The 18,288-nt window shown below is 36.3% G+C and overlaps 1 protein-coding gene across 4 annotated transcripts in view; it reads right to left on the bottom strand.

The window, feature by feature from the left end:
- The window catches only part of LOC127853640 (xanthine dehydrogenase-like), a 52,890-nt gene that overhangs the window by 33,488 nt on the left and 1,114 nt on the right, over window positions 1-18,288 (bottom strand). The window contains exons 2-5 of one of the 4 annotated variants that reach the window (XM_052388325.1): window positions 17,455-17,594; window positions 14,038-14,207; window positions 4,384-4,544; window positions 1,459-1,535 (exon numbers count right to left, since the gene is read on the bottom strand). In XM_052388325.1, coding sequence (XP_052244285.1) covers window positions 1,459-1,535; window positions 4,384-4,544; window positions 14,038-14,207; window positions 17,455-17,594 — 548 coding nt within the window. Of the gene's footprint in view, window positions 1-1,458; window positions 1,536-4,383; window positions 4,545-13,334; window positions 13,445-14,033; window positions 14,208-17,454; window positions 17,595-18,288 lie in introns of those variants that run through there. The other 3 variants (XM_052388334.1, XM_052388340.1, XM_052388346.1) reach the window with 3 other exon arrangements.

The raw sequence follows: 18,288 nt of genomic DNA, 5'->3' as shown, positions 1-18,288 counted from the left end.
TATGTTGTTCTTTTCTCTTAATTCTTTGACTGGCAATTTAATTAATGAAGGTTCTTCCCCAGCCGGGCAACCACCTGATTATTTAGTTTCGATGACTGCAATACCAATATAAGTATGCATGTATGCTATCTAAACACAAAATTTCAGCACTTTACTGCAAAACAAGTCGAGATATTTAGTAAAAACATTTTTTCTATTTATAGTAACAGTAACCTTGATCTGATAATTGGCCCCAAACACAATAGCATGCTGCTATTAATTAATTCCCTCAAACTTAAATTTAAACAATTCATCCAAATGTAAGTTTTTGAAAGCTGTTTGTACATGTTAGCTACCTACACACATACATTTATCGAAAATATCTCTATCATAACTGATGTTATGTAAAAGAAACTATATATTTTTAGAACAGGGACCTTGACCTAACCGGTCTTAAATGCAGGGTTTACATGCAGACTTACTATATCATCAGTTTCAGAAAGGTTGATCAATGCAAACTTAAGTTATTCATTAGCAAAAACACATTAAGCAAACATTTATACAAACAAAAAGGGGATTATTCCGCTAAATTGAAGGTCTGATTTATAGGCCTTCTTCAGTGGCCTCACATGATGATCCCAAAGACAATCTGTGAAGTTTCTATGGAAAGTCTGTACTAGTAACATAGAAATGTACTTGTTGCATGCAAACCTTAACAACTTTGTGTAAGTACAATAGCAGCATAGTCCAGCTAATAGCTGATCACATCTTCAGGTCTTGCTAAATGAATCTTTATAACGACCCTCAACACAAAGTTTAATAACAACAAGAGATTGCCAAGCAATATGGTCCCCTACCAGTGAAACTCCACCATTGTCAGTAAAAAAAAATATAATTATTTGTTGCCATAGCAACCAGAATTTTTGACGTAGGAACAAAATGAAATGACGTGCATAATATCCATATTGCCATCTATCCATGTTTCAAGTTTCATGAAAAAATATGAAGAACTTTAAAAGTTATCGCAGGATCCACCATTTTCAGCAATATTTCTAGTTTATTTGTTGCCATAGCAACCAGAATTCTTGAATTCTTGACATAGGAACAAAATGAAATGACGTGCATAATCTCCATATTGCCATCTGTTCATGTTTGAAGTTTCATGAAAAAATATTAAGAACTTAAAGTTATCGCAGGATCCAGAAAAGTGTGACGGACTGACTGACAGACAGACGGAGTGTAAACCATAAGTCCTGTCCGGTAAGGGACAATAAATGTGGTAGATACAGATATATGGAGAAATATCCTGAAATTTAAAAGACCAAATAGGAGCATTATTATGCTAAATTGCAGGTCAGTGTTGTAGATTTTTGTCAATGACCTGGCACAAAGACCCTGAATACATGTGGTAAGTTTCGAATGAAGTGTAAACAGTGATATGGATTTGTTGCATATTTGTTCTTCTAACATCTACCCTACCTGTACACCTGCACAGAATTCCATCATAAGCGTCCTCAATCTCCTGTTTGCTGGGCTTTGTGTCATTCAGCAGCAGCCTGAGGTAAAAGGCAGGACATGTCTTTATATATTGCGATCCTACTACAAATCTGAAAGATGTAAGGTCAGTGAAGGATCATGAGAAAATGGTCAGGACTATAAAGTTTAACTGATGAATATGATGAATATGATGATGATGAATATGATAATGATGATGAATATTATGATGATGATGAATATGATGATGATGAGGAGGAGGAGAATGAGGAGGAGGAGAAGGATTATTATGATAATAATTATAATTATATTAACAACAAGGGACAAAATTGTCACAAAACCAGGTTTTCATTGTGAAAAAAAAATCTGATAAAGGGAGAAAACTCAAACTGAACTTTTGAAATGAACAAACAAAATTAACCCCCTTTGTAAGTTTGTTTTTTAAAAAAATCTATTTTTAGTCGTGGCGACCTTGACATTGGAGATATTGACGTGATTCTTTCGTGCGACACACCGTCCCATGATGGTGAACAAATGTGCCAAATGATTTTAAAATCTCACAATGAATGACATAGTTATGGCCAGGACAAGCTCATTTATGGCCATTTTTGACCTTTGAACTCAAAGTGTGACCTTGACCTTGGAGATATCGAGGTAATTATTTTGCGCGACACACCGTCCAATGTTGGTGAACAAATGTGCCAAATGATTTTAAAATCTGACAATGAACGACATAGTTATGGCCCGGACAAGCTTGTTCCGCCCGCCTGCCAGCCCGCCAGCCCGCCAGCCAGCCAGCAAGCCCGCCCGCATTCGCCAATCTAATAACCAGTTTTTTCCTTCGGAAAACCTGGTTAATAATAATCAATTAATTGCTACCATGTTTATGGTTAATGTTTCTTAATCATTCAATGCATCAATTAAAATTGTCACTATCTTGCCTGAAATACACCCCTCATGCCATTTTTGTAAGAGCCTATTAAAATTATAATAAATTAATTCAAGCTTCATATAAAGTTTCATCTTGAAATCTCATATTATACAATCATACATTTGGGTCATGCTCTGCGAAAAGAGGGTTTAATCGGGGAAGACACTTTCTGCTTTTATTATTATTTCGTTTAAAGAAAGTCTCTTCTTAGCAGAAATCAAGTTTAGGCAGAAAGTGTAGTGACTGATTAGCCTGTGCCAACTGCAGAGGCCAATCTGGGACGACACTTTGCGCACATGCATTAAAGCCCCTTTTTACAGAGCATGACTCATTTTGTTTGTGACAGAGAAACAGACCAATGGGCAGACTGACTGATATCGACAATTCTAAATCCCTCCACGTGTGGCAGGGAAAGAAAACAAGTAAAGGCAAATAACTCTAATACTATGGAAACAATAAATATAGCCCTTGCTTACTTCACATCCACTCAGTGAGGTACACATACTTATTAAGTTGAAACCTCTTCCAGTTTTCCAGATACGCTGTGGACAAAATTTATGTAGAACAAGAGCACAGAATAACAGGTGCCACGCTCGGCTACAGGTGCAGTTTTGAATAAATGAAAGCTTGTCAGATTTTTTTTTTTTTTAATGGTCACAGTGACCTTGACCTTTGACCAAGTGACCCCAAAATGGGTGTGGCGTGTAGAACTCATCAAGGTGCATCTACATATGAAGTTTCAAAGTTGTAGGTGGAAGCACTTTGATTTTAGAGCCAATGTTAAGGTTTTAGCACGAAGCGGACGGCAGGCGGCGGACGACAATCTGGCTATGACAATACCTCGGGTTTTCTGTGAAAACGCCAAGCTAAAAATAAACACAGAGCAATAACTCCACAGATATAGGAGCAAAACTAACAGTTCTTGTCAACTACACTTCCTTCTTTGAAATCAACCTACATTTCAAGTTAACACCTCTTTAAGTTTTTGAGACATTGAAATTAAAGTGTTAAAATAAATAAAAAGCATATTTTCATGTTTTTATAAAATGGCTTGTTTAGTTTTGTCTATGTTTTACATAAGATAAATTAAATTGTTAGTGGTTAACTTCATATGAAGAGGAAGTTAGAATCCTGACATTGAACATTTTATGACAGACAGACGGAGGGACGGACGGACGGGCGGGCGGGCGGGCAGGCAGACAGACAGACAGACAGCCAAATAGATTATAGACAGACAGACAGACAGACTGCCAAATAGATTATAAACAAACAGACTTAAAGGCTTTAAATGGGGATTGATTTAAGTAATTTTATTGTTGATGAAAAAATTGCCAATCCACAATTTGAATAAAAAGGAACAATGCAGGCAATTTAAACACTGTTAAAAAAAGCCTTCAATTGTCTTCATATAAAGATAAGACTTAAATTTTAGGTGTGGGCCCAATAGCCATTCAAACAATACCTACTCATGTTCACCTAGAATGTATATGTTGTTAAGTTCCATAGTTTATTAACATCAACTTGTAAATTTGAAATATTTAACGTGTGTAAATATGTAAAGGAAGCATTAATTGTACGAAATGCTATTTTAAATACCACTACTTGATTATTAGTTTGACTTCCTTGAAAGAAGTGTATGTATCATTTTGAAGTCACTCATAGTATTTGTAATAGTTTGTCCTTACTGCCTTTTAAATTATTATGTTTCTCCTTGTCAAAAATGTTATTGTTCGCTGTTCTTATCTTGTTTAGAAATGTCATTTCAATGAATTTAGTTCTGAAATTTCATTTTAACTTAACTAACATATATACATACTTATATTGTTTTGGTTACCTACTATAGTATACTGATACGTGACATTATTTATAATGATATGCATTAAAGACGATGTAAATATGTATAAGTCTTAATAAATTGTTCTGTTCATAATATTCAGCATTTGGGTAGAGTAATACACAATATCACCTATGATACTTACGCATACATATTCATGATCTGGGCGGGGCTACAGAAGCCACACTGGCTGCCATTGTACTTGTCAAGGCGGTCTTGTATGGGGTGAAGGCCGTCCCTCTGACTGCCCAGCCCCTCCACGGTGGTGATACTCCAGCCATCACACATGAAAACGGGGCACATGCACTGCCAAAAACACACACAACCACACTGGTACACATCATGCATATAGCTAGTATCATTTTTTTTAAGATTATCATTGTTGAGTTTATCTGGGTTGTCTTACTTTTTATCAAGGCTCTCACTGCCTGGTGCAATTTTTGCCAAATTGGACAATTTGATAAAAGTAATGATTCAATTTGCTGAGTCCAATAGATCGAGGCTTATAGTAGTGGCAACATTTTCATGTTGTGTTTCCAAAACCTTTTTCGATTCAATCCTTCATGTGTGAGTTTGTGTGTGTGTGTCATATCAAAAGTATGGCTTACATTGTTAATTGAGTATATATCATGGTTTAACTCATTAGAAGTTTAACTGATTTCATTGCTTCTTGATATAAAACATGGTAACAACTTTACAAATTAAACAAGAGGGCCAAGATTGCCCTAGTTCGCTCACCTGAGAGGAGTCGGTTCATTCAATCTTTACCAAATGTCAAACTTGACCTAGATATTGTCCAGACAAACATCCTGGTCAAGTTTCATCATTATTTCATCTGTGAGTCATGATAAATATACTTATGAAGTTTCATGATCCTAGGCGTAAGCATTCTTAGTTATCATCCAGAAACCATTTTTCTAAGTTGAGTCACCGTGACCTTGACAACCATTGTGTGAATACGTTATTTGGCACTGTGACCTTGACCTTTGACCTAGTGACCTGATTATCAATAGGGGTCATCTGCGAGTCATGATCAATATACCTATGAAGTTTCATGAACCTAGGCATAAGCGTTCTTGAGTTATCATCCAGAAACCATTTTACTATTTCAGGTCACCGTGACCTTGACCTTTGACCTAGTGACCTGAAAATCAATAGGGGTCATCTGCGAGTCATGATCATTGTACCTATGAAGTTTCATGATCCTAGGCATAAGCGTTCTTGAGTTATCATCCAGAAACCATTTTACTATTTCAGGTCACCCCGACCTTGACCTTTCACCAAGTGACCTGAAAATCAATAGGGGTCATCTTCGGGTCATGATCAATATACCTATGAAGTTTCATGATCCTAGGCATAAGCGCTCTTGAGTTATCATCTGGAAACCATGTTACTATTTCGGGTCACCGTGACCTTGACCTTTGACCTAGTGACCTGAAAATCAATAGGGGTTATCTACGAGTCATGATCAATGTACCTATGAAGTTTCATGATCCTAGGCATAAGCGTTCTTGAGTAATCATCCGGAAACAATTTTACTGTTTTGGGTCATCGTGACCTTGACCTTTGACCTAATGACCTGAAAATCAATAGGGGTCATCTACGAGTTATGATCAATGTACCTATGAAGTTTCATGATCCTAGGCCTAAGCGTTCTTGAGTTATCATCCGGAAACCATTTTACTATTTCCGGTCATCGTGACCTTGACCTTTGACCCAGTGACCTGAAAATCAATAGGGGTTATCTGCGAGTCATGATCAATGTACCTATGAAGTTTCATGATCCTAGGCATAAGCGTTCTTGAGTTATCATCCAGAAACCATTTTACTATTTCAGGTCACCCCGACCTTGACCTTTCACCTAGTGACCTGAAAATCAATAGGGGTCATCTTCGGGTCATGATCAATGTACCTATGAAGTTTCATGATCCTAGGCATAAGCGCTCTTGAGTTATCATCTGGAAACCATGTTACTATTTCGGGTCACCGTGACCTTGACCTTTGACCTAGTGACCTGAAAATCAATAGGGGTTATCTACGAGTAATGATCAATGTACCTATGAAGTTTCATGATCCTAGGCATAAGCGTTCTTGAGTAATCATCCGGAAACAATTTTACTGTTTTGGGTCATTGTGACCTTGACCTTTGACCTAATGACCTGAAAATCAATAGGGGTCATCTACAAGTTATGATCAATGTACCTATGAAGTTTCATGATCCTAGGCATAAGCGTTCTTGAGTAATCATCCGGAAACCATTTTACTATTTCCGGTCATCGTGACCTTGACCTTTGACCCAGTGACCTGAAAATCAATAGGGGTTATCTGCGAGTCTTGATCAATGTACCTATGAAATTTCATGATCCTAGGCATAAGCATTCTTGAGTTATCATCCGGAAACCATTTTACTGCTTTGGGTCACCGTGACCTTGACCTTTGACCTAGTGACCTAAAAATCAATAGGGGTCATCTGCGAGTCATGATCAATGTATCTATGAAGTTTCATGATCCTAGGCATAAGTGTTCTTGAGTTATCATCCGGAAACCATTTTACTATTTCGGGTCATCGTGACCTTGACCTTTGACCTAGTGACCTTAAAATCAATAGGAGTCATCTGCGAGTCATGATCAATGTACCTATGAAGTTTCATGATCCTTGGCAAAGCGCTCTTGAGTTATCATCCGGAAACCATCTGGTGGACGGATGGACCGACATGAGCAAAACAATATACCCCCTCTTCTTCGAAAGGGGTGGGGTGGCATAATGAGAAAATTGCCCCCCTCCCAGCAGCCATGTTATTCAACTGACCGGAACCATTTTTGAAATCAACTCTCGTATCAAAGAAACAAATGTTCTGAGCAAATTTCATGAAAATTGGGCCAAAAATGTGACTTCTACTGTGTTCACATGTTTTCACTATATACATATAAGGAAAAATGCCCCGCCCTCTGGCAGCCATGTTTTTTTACCAATCCTGACTATTTTCAAACTCGTCCGAGATATCAATAAAACCAATGTTTCGACCAACTTTCATGATGATTGGGCAAAAATTGTGATTTCTCGAGTGTTTACAAGGTTTCTCTATAGCCAAATAGGGAAATCTGCCACTATATACATATAGAGAAAAATGCGCCGCCCACTAGCGGCCATGTTTTTTCACCGATCTCGACCATTTTCGAACTTGTCCGAGACATCAATTGAACCAATGTTTTGACTAATTTTCATGATGATTGGGCAAAAATTGTGACTTATAGAGTGTTTACAAGGTTTCTCTATAGCCAAATAAGGAAAACTGCCCCGCCCACTGGCGGCCATGTTTTTCAACGGATGGGAACCACTTTGAACTCAACCAAGATATCATTAAGACACACATTTTGACAAAGTTACATGAAGATTGGGCATGAAATGTGACTTCTACAGTGTTTACAAGGTTTTTCTTTTTTTGACCTAGTGACCTAGTTTTTGACCCGGCACAACCCAGTTTCACACTCGGCCGAGATTTCATTGGGACAAAGCTTCTGACCAAGTTTCATGAAGATGGGACAAGAAATGTGGCCTCTAGAGTGTTTACGAGCAAATGTTAACGGACGGACGGACGGACATACGACGGACAAAGACTGGTCACAAAAGCTAACCTGAGCAATCAGGTGAGCTAAAAATATATCAAACAGTTCAATCAGCTTTTATTACTGACCACTGATATTAACATCTGGCATACAGGAAAGTGAGAAGGTCAGTAAGCTGAGTGGTAAATAGTTACACACTGCAATGATCAATATCTGGGGTCTAACAAATTCTAGAGCAGAACTAAAAATAGATTGGGAAATATGACTCAGCCGGTTAAACAATGGAGATAGATACTGCAAAATTGTGTACATGTTGTCTTCATTTAAGCTTTCTCTTAGTTGATAGGCTTACCATAAGTAATAATGACTAAAACAGTTGTTAATTATGTAAATTCTGTGTTATGAAAAATTCAATAAAACAGTTAATGGTACATAATACTGACAAAATTTCATGAAGATTGGGCAACTGAATTAAATCAACTAGAGTGTTAACAAGATTATACTATAGCCATATAAAGAAAAATGCCCCGCCCCATTGAAAGCCATGTTTTTCAAGCAAACATAATTATTTTCGAACTCATCCAAGATATCATTGAGACCAATCTTCTGACCAAATTTCATGAAGATTGGACAATAAATGTGGCCTCTAGAGTGTTAACAAGGTTTTACTAAAGCCATATATAGCCATATAAGGAAAAATTCCCCGCCCCTGGTGGCCATGTTTTTAAAGCAACAAAAACCATTTTCGAACTTATCCAAGATATCATTGGGACAAATCTTCAGACCAAGTTTCATGATGATCGGAAAATAAATGTGACCTCTAGAGTGTTAACAAGGTCATACATTTCAATATAATTTAAAATATAACTTAAGAAGAACATGTATTAAAAGCGAAATAAGCGAGATATTTAATTCTGAAATCCAAAATGTCTGTACAGTAGAATTCACAAGAATGAATGTCATGCATGTACGATGTGAATCTTAATTTAGTTTAATGGTTGTTTTTAAATTCCTGCAGCGATGTCTATTCATTCGGCACACGAACACTAACTCCGATCCTAATAAAAAGACGAATTCTTCGGTTATTGTAGGAAAATATGTACAAAATATCTTCGTCACCATCAGCTCGGGGCGCTAATTTGTCTTTGCTGCATTTTATGAAATTGGTCTTCAATATCTTGCCTATTTTGTGTTATTGTAACATGTATTTATCAATATATTACAATTTAACACATATAATCAAAGCGCTGAAGGCACTGAAGATGTTCGCTATTGCAAAATTTAACACACAATTCATTTTTCAAAATCAATCGCAAGTTTGAAATGAACACACGCCATTCAACTTTATAAAGTGTGTGTCATAGCACACGGGTCGAGTTTTGTGTGCACTTTTTATCATCCTTATTATTTCACAGAAATAACTTAGACATAATAAAAACAACATGCTTTTTGGACGTTCTGAAAGCATAGAAAGTATGATGAAAATGGTAATGAGAACTTAATATACGAAATTTGCAGTCACCATCATATTAAAGGAATATTTTTTCTAATATCAAATAACTATCGCGCCAAGAATATAAATTCATAATGAAAGTTCCGTGCACTAAACCTTTGATTTTTGACACCATATACAAATTCAAAATATACAATAATCTTCGTATCTTGTATATGGAGGAATAAAAGTATTATAAACATTGCTGTTTATGCTTTACTTGTTACCTGAGCAGTTCACACGGTGTCAACAACGCTGACATAAACATAGGTATAGAGCACTAATGCGCTTTTAGCCGTAGCTGTTTTACTCAGTTTTCATCTTAGTGACTTTTACATAACGCCAACAGACACGCATGAATATTTTCGAATATTTAATAAGCTGATTCGAGATACAACCTCTGAATTTTTGCTTCATCACTGCGTATGTGCTCAATTCAAAGGATGTAGCACTGTTCAGTGTAAGGAATTCCGAACTACTCCCTGTATGCTCAGACGACACAAATTGTGGCCCTGTTACAATTACGCGTTATAATCCATCTCGCAGAATTTCACTTTCGCCTCCAAGATGAGAAAACAATCATTAGCGAAATAGTATAGTGTCACGATAAGAGAAAATCGTTTAATTGTCATACCACAATGTTTGCCGTACTTGGTCAGCACGTCTGGAAATCATTCCTTAATGTGTGAATAGGCTGCCATTATTAACAAGTTTGCTATTTTGAATTCAATTTTGTATCAAAAAGCATTGTTCTTAAATGTGGCATTTTCAATTCGCAATGAGATTTGTAATGACCCTCGTCATGCGAAAATGGGTCTTATTCCATATGCAACCATCATATAAATAGCCCACTCAGCTATCTCTCCTTCTGGTAAGGAGAAACATAACATATTGAGTGATTTTATAGCGAACAGCATCGCCTATGGCCTGACTGCGCAAAAGCACATGTTGGGTTTAACAAACGCCTGCCGAAACGCATAAGATCCATTTTCGGATGACAGCGCTATTGATGTGTGATTTAAATGTGTCGAAAGAAAACTTCGTTTCAATCAAATATCAACATACGATATATTTCGATAGTGAAGAAAGATACTCATAACAAGGCATATGAGGACACATATGAAGTGCTCTCCCGTTGTTTATTTTCTATCTACTCGCACTAATGTGTGAGTAGATAATGCTAACACACATTTCATGCGGTGAATATGCAACTTACAAGTGAAAAACACAACACAATAGTTTAACTTTTGTTTAATTGTATTTATTTATTTAGAAAAGTAAATTGCAAACTTTATTTCAAAGTCAGCGTATACGCCGACTACATTTTTAAAAGATATTTATTGTAATAAATATATTTAATATAATATATTTAGTTGTTTTCGGTTTAAGCGATTATAAAGCATTTTCGAGGTTGCCTATAGTATGCCTGTAGAAAGTGATGAACTCATATCCAACTGTCTATGTATTGAGAACTGTGAATATAAACAAGCTAAACCTTCTACTAACCTTCTACTATTGCGTTGCTAGCACCCGTAAATACAAAAGATCGCCGCTATCTGTTGAGAACCAAAGAACGTTTTCCGGATTATTATTATAAATTGTTTGTTATATTCGGGTTTAGCGATTATGAAACATTTTTTTGTTTTTGTCTATTGTATCGCTGAAGTTATTGTTGAACTTATGTTCAACGTTTTACAAATTGAGAGTATAAATAAGCGTTAACTTTTCCCTGAATCTATTAATAGCCTCAATTTACGACCTGTACTTCGTCATTGAGATGTATGTGAGAGCGTAACCTATTGCGTTGTTATCGCCCGTGGACTTTTCTTCGTTTATCGACAGGTGCATCTATTAATAGCCTCATATCATGAATGGACTTAAAACAAATATTTTAAAAAGGGAGACAACTCTGTCATTTCAACATAATTTTTCATTTGCAGTTACTTCCCTTGACATGATAATCTATATAGTGTTCAAAAGCTGTTATTACTATATAAATATAAGGAAAATGACCCCCCCCAGCGGCCATGCTTTTTCACCGATCCGAACCATTTTCGAACTCAACTGTCATATCCAAAAAACACATGTTCTGACCAAATTTCATGAATATTGGACCAAAAATGTGACTTCTAGAGTGTTCCCATGTTTTCACTATATACATATAGAGAACTGCCCCGCCCCCTGGCGGCCATGTTTTTTCACCAATCTGGACCATTTTCGAACTCCTCCAAAAAATCAATAAAACTAATGTTTTGACCAACTTTCATGATGATTGGGCAAAAATTGTGACTTCTAGAGTGTTTACAAGGTTTCTCTATAGCCAAATAAGGAAACTGCCCCGTCCACTGGCAGCCATGTTTTTCAACACACAGGAACCACTTTTGAACTCAATCAAGATATCATTAAGACAAACATTTTGACAAAGTTACATGAAGATTTAACATAAAATGTGACTTCTACAGTGTTTACAAGCTTTTTATTTTTTTTGACCTAGTGACCTAGTTTTTGACCAGGCACAACCCAGTTTCGAACTCGGCCGAGATTTTATTGGGGCAAAGCTTTTGAACAAGTTTCATGAAGATGGGACAAGAAATGTGGCCTCTAGAGTGTTTACGAGCAAATGTTTACGGAGGGACGGACGGACATACGACGGACAAAGACCGGTCAGAAAATCTCACCTGAGCAATCAGGTGAGCTAAAAAAAGTGGTGGCAAAACCCAATTTTTTTTTGTAAGAGCGCTGCTAGTCACAACAAACAAATTCTTAATTCAAAGTATAACGAGTACCCAGTAATCAGCTTTTTACTTTAACCATGACTTCAGAGAAGGTTAAATACTTGAGGGCATATTAACCCCAATTCTTTTTGTCAAAGAGTTTTGTGCCTTAACCATTAGCTTTAAAGGGTCGTCACTCATGGTGATATCTAAAGAACATTTTTGTTGAGATTCAATTAAAAGCAGGCTTTAAAAAAAAATCAATAAATTATATCAATTGTGAAGTATATAAATGTGGATGTTATTATCAGGAAATACAACGCGCTCCGTTATAACGCTGAATCCAATATAACGCGGAGGGTGCTTGGATCCCATTTTTTTTCCAACCTTCCATTTGATTTCTGTTTCAAATCCGTATTATGCAACTTCATGTATTTTCAGACAATTCAAAGATGGTGGCAATCACATGTTGATTGCTTTATTCAACCGTCCGTTGAACCGATTATAATCGCCTCGAGGTTAAACAACACCGACAGCTTATTGGTGTTAATCTGTGGTGTAATGTCAATAAAGGTGTGAAAAACTCGCGTGTCAGTGTTTATTACATGTATTCCTCATCAGAGCGGTTCAGTGCGATAATTTCCATAAGTTAAGTGCAAGCGGGATAGTTATACCATTAAAGTAATTCAAAACGATTGAAACATTCTTACTTTGATATGGTTGCAGTTTGAATTAAAAGATATTAAATGAGCGGCTGTGAAAAATTCTGCCTACTGTATAAAACAACTTTTTCTGTCATTTCATTATCATTCTAGTATTATGTCATTTAATCTTTCAGTTCGTTTATAAGAAATTAATAATGCAGACGATTTATTTACATGCGAACGCAGTGTACCGGTAATTGCTCACAGAGTTTCACTTTCATTCTTGCGGTATCAGAAAGTCCCCGGGAAACACGTTTTTTGCATGCGTATGACGCAATAAAACATTTTTTTGTACATGAGTCGTATTGCATTCAATCTAAATTTAAAGTCGCTCGTCCAATGAAAGCACTGCCCCATAATGCACTGTACTCTTTAACACTTCTGAAAATGGCATATATGCGTACAGTTGTGTTTACGAATTTCTTAAACATATTTCGTCATTAATGTTCAAGATTATTATTTTTTAAGTGATGTTGCAATTTTATTGGATTATCGGATAAATGTGCACATAAGAAAAGCGGTATGTATACTGTTATTGATACGATTCGGTTTATATGCATGTATTTGCGTCAACACAGCATGGCAATATACATGACCTATATTATAGGCTATTCTATACCTGTTTTTTTTTATTGCGCCTGCAGTAAATGAGCTCAAAACCTATAACGCGGATCCGTTATAACACTGTTTCGCGGCTTGGACCCCATTGACCGCGCTATATTGGAGTTACAGTGTAGTTCTAAAAAAAATACATAAAGAAAACTGTTTTCTTATAGGTTTTGTACTCAAAATTACAAGATCAAATGTCAACATGCGGGGATATATTTTCTTAAATAATACCTACAAGGACTAAATACATCAAACAAACTTTGTGTTTTATTACGAAGCCTATTTTTTACGATAGTCCTTTAAAGGCCTAGCTTTTAGAATGGCTAAACATATAACAAATGGGCCGTGCTCTGTGAAAAATGGTTTAATGCATGTGCGTAAAGCGTTGCCACAGATTAGCCTCTGAAGTCAGCACAGGCTAATCAGGGACAGCAGTTTCCGATTTTATGGTATTTTTTGTTTACAGAAAGTCTCCTCTTAGCAAAAATCAATTTACAGGCGAATCTGGGATGACACTTTATACAATTGCACAGAACAAGACACAAATAAGATCTCTTCTTAAGCTTAAACTATCATGGTTAATTATCAAGTAGATGAACATAAACTGTTAGCCCTTTCTTACTGTGCGAGGTTGTTTGACAAAATATTTTAATGGATTATAAACATGCAAATGCTTTTATGCAAAATAAATCAACTCAAAAGCTCAAACATACTGAGTTGATAGCTTTCCTTTCTATATCATTGGTAGACGGGTTGACCGATGCTGCCATAACAACGCAGACACCACAGCCTCCCTCCTTGCACATGTACTTTGTTCCCATGGAGATACGCTTGTCCCGTAGGAACTCATTCAGGGATGTGGCAGGATCAAGGGACTTGTCAACTGTGTATAAAACGTTAATATGTATATAGCACTTGTATTGTCAATGGTACATTACAGAGGCGCAATGGCTTGGTGAAAATGGATACTGCTTTCCAAGTAAGAGGTGCCCAGATTGATCCCAAATAAAGGAACATTCTGCTATTCTTTCCAAAGACTTCAAGTACTAATTCCTTCCAACAATATGGGCTTCATTTCCATAATAAGCCTATTGCTTTTTATACAACTGAGCTAATATAAATAGATATAATTTAATATAATGCAGTATAATCCTTGTGTAAAAAGAAGTAGTTCAACAAGGGCTGTTTGTAAAACATGCATGCCCCCCATATGGGCTCTCCGTTGTAATGACAGTCATTGTGTGAATATGTTTTTTGTCACTGTGACCTTAACCTTTGACCTAGTGACCTGAAAATCAATAGGGGTCATCTGCCAGTCATGATCAATGTACCTATGAAGTTTCATGATCCTAGCCAAAAGCGTTCTTGAGTTATCATCCGGAAACCATTTTACTATTTCGGGTCACCGTGACCTTGACCTTTGACCTAGTGATCTGAAAATCAATGGGGGTTATCTGCGAGTCATGATCAATCTACCTATCAAGTTTCACGATCCTAGGAATAAGCGTTCTTGAGTTATCATCCCGAAACCGTTTTACTATTTTGGGTCACCATGACCTTGACCTTTGACCTAGTGACCTCAAAATCAATATGGGTCATTTGCAAGTCATGATCAATGTACCAATGAAGTTTCATGATCGTAGCCATTAGCGTTCTTGAGTTATCATCCGGAAACCATAATACTATTTCAGGTCACCGTGACCTTGACCGTTGATATAGTGACCTAAAAATCAATAGGGGTCAACTTTGAGTCATGATCAATCTACCTATCAAGTTTCATGATCCTAGGCATAAGCGTTCTTGAGTTATCATCAGGAAACCATTTTACTATTTCGGGTCACCGTCACCTTGACCTTTGACCTAGTGACCTGAAAATCAATAGGGGTCATCTGCGAGTCATGATCAATGTACCTATGAAGTTTCATGATCCTAGGCATAAGCCTTCTTGAGTTATCATCTGGAAACCATTTTACTATTTCCGGTCACCGTGACCTTGACCTTTGACTTAGTGACCTGAAAATCAATAGGGGTTATTTGCCAGCCATTATCAATTTACCTACGAAGTTTCATGATCCTAGACCTAAGCGTTCTTGAGTTATCATCCGGAAACCATTTTACTTTTTCGGGTCACTGTGACCTTGACCTTTGACCTAGTGACCTGAAAATCATTAGGGGTCATCTGCGAGTCATGATCAATCTACCTATCAAGTTTCATGATCCTAGGCCTAAGCATTCTTGAGTTATCATCCGGAAACCATTTTACTATTTCGGGTCACCGTGACCTTGACCTTTGACCTAGGGGTCATCTGCGAGTCATGATCAATGTACCTATGAAGTTTCATGATCCTAGGCCCAAGAGTTCTTGAGTTATCATCCGGAAACCACCTGGTGGACGGACCGACCGACCGACATGTGCAAAGCAATATACCCCCTCTTCTTCGAAGGGGGGCATAATTAAACTCTTGGAGATCTGGTCATCAATTATGAATCTTTTTATTTTACAAGTCGAGTTGTAATGTATACTACATGTTGCAAATGAAATTCTTTGTAAACACCTACATAATAATAATTATTGACATGTGCTGATAAAAAATGCCAACAAAAAAGTGATTTAAACAAACAGATGGAAAGTGACTTAATTAAACAATATGAAACCACTTTTCAAACATAAAATAGTTTTCACCTCTGATTTAAATTTGTGTTAAAAATGAAGATTTACAAAATGCAACTTTGGTTCAAAACCTTGGCATTGATGATTTTGACTAAATAAGAGTGCCAACTTGTCAAATTATACCCTTGTTTAAGGGTCTGGCTTTCACTGAACATGTTTGAGAATCATATAGACGATTAAAACTATTGGAAAGAGAGAGCTGACCACATTACTTCAGCACATGTTGGATTATTCAAGGGATATAATTCAGAATTGAATTGTTATACTACGATTATGTGAAAAGTTAGCGGTGTAGAGGTAAAGCATAGGCTTTAACATTGAGAGATCTAGTGTTTGATTTCCGAACATACATTGCATGTAGAATGCAATGACAATAGAAAATATGAGAAGAAAGGGAAGAAAATCAAAATGTTGTACTACAATTGTCAAAATTTGAAACAAACATTTAAAGATTAATGATGATAAGGAAAAAAAGTGGGCTCTAGAGCACAAGCATTATCTTTAATTAACATAGTATTTGATTACAAATGACCCAGTTTTGATCTAGGTCAAGACATCCTTGGGAACAAATGTTCAGACAAAGTTTCTTGAAGATTGGGCCATAAATGTTAACTCAAGAGTGTTAATACACTTTTTCTTTAATTTAAGCCAGTAACCTAGGTTTTGCCCCACATAACCCAGTATGAATCTTTGCCAAGATATCAGTGGGATAAATAACCTCACCAAGTTTCATAAAGATTGGGGAACAAATGAGGCCTCAACAGTGTTTACAAGCTCCTTTTTTTAATTTGACTTCCATAGTGTTCACTTTTTTCTTTAATTGGACCTAGCGACCTAGTTTTTTAATGTATGGAAATAAATTTCCATATTGGCCCAGATATCATGGGGACAATATTCTGACCAATCTTTATAAAGACTGGGCAATAAACATGACCTCTAGTATTAACAAGCATTATCTTAAATTTGACCTAAAGACCTTGTTTTTAATCCCACATTACTTACTTTTTAACTAGGCAGAGAAATTAATTGGGGTAAATTTGCTGACAAAGTTCAATGCAGATTGTTCTATAAATTTGGCCTGTAGACTTTTCATACAAATTTTCTTAAGTTTGATGTGGTGACATAAGTAGCCCAGTTTCAAACTCTGCAAAAATATCAGTGGGACACAATTTTGTGAAAAGACATGATAAAGACTGTCTTATAAATTTGGACTGGAGTTAAGTGTTCATGGGGTAAATGTTTGCAAGGCACAACAATTTTTAACGAATAACAGCAGACAAAAGGTGAGCTAAAAGCTGAGAAAAACTGCCAGGTTGCTTATTAACATGATAAATTAGAAATGATTGTGCACTTATATTTTCTTTTATGATGTTGCACTTTCTCACAAATCAAAGGGAAAGCTTTTTGGGCAAAATTTGATAAATTGGCTTGATATTAATAAACATGTATCAAAACATACCTGTATATTCTTTGCCATTTACTTTTAAAATGACCTCTGACCTTACAGGAGTGGTGACCTTGAACTTGAAGAAGTGCCCACAGTACAAACATGTTGAAGCACAAACACCATTTTCAATGGGACTTTTAATTGGCACATGGCTGAAAGAGGAGTAAAGACAAATGTCAAATCAAGTAGTACAGCTTTTGATAAGATATCAAAGGGTATCATAAGCAAAATAATATGTTTCAACTTGTGCATTTTAAAATTTGCAATATCACCTGCATGCAAATGGAAACTTTTAAAAATCTGTGTAGGTCTAGATAGTGATTTCTTTGTTTTTGTTCTCACAGGCTCAAACAGAATGCCGAGATCTTTGTTAATAACAACAAGATTGAGAATCAACCTGGTCAGTATTCAATCTTGCAGTTTCTTTAATTTGTCAATATCATAAAATTTACATTTTTGTGTCCTTTGATGTGATGTTGTGTTGCAGTTGTTGTTTATTTTTGTTATCAACTAGCTATACCGGTAAGTGAAATGCATGAGCTTGTTAAAGACCGTTTAGCATGCAATTAATACAACTTTCAAATGGATTTGATTTTGTGGGTAAAAGAAATAGTGTATCCCTTATTCTCATAGAATCGGCCATCGTCATTGTATTGTGCCTTTGGCCAAAACCTTTCAAGAAGTGCTGGACAGTAAATGTTTTTCCATTTTTAGAATTTTTAATTTATTTACTGTTTATTAATGACTATTACAACAATCTTTCTCATGATTTCCGGTTTTCATTGGAAAATAGGCCATGTTTATTCCAGACTGATATTATGATTACACATAATTGTGTTAGTTTGT

Source organism: Dreissena polymorpha, chromosome 1, assembly GCF_020536995.1.
Source record: "Dreissena polymorpha isolate Duluth1 chromosome 1, UMN_Dpol_1.0, whole genome shotgun sequence".
Lineage (NCBI taxonomy): Eukaryota > Metazoa > Mollusca > Bivalvia > Myida > Dreissenidae > Dreissena > Dreissena polymorpha.
Note: the sequence above shows the minus strand (reverse complement) of the source record. Positions and strands in the feature narration are given on the sequence as shown.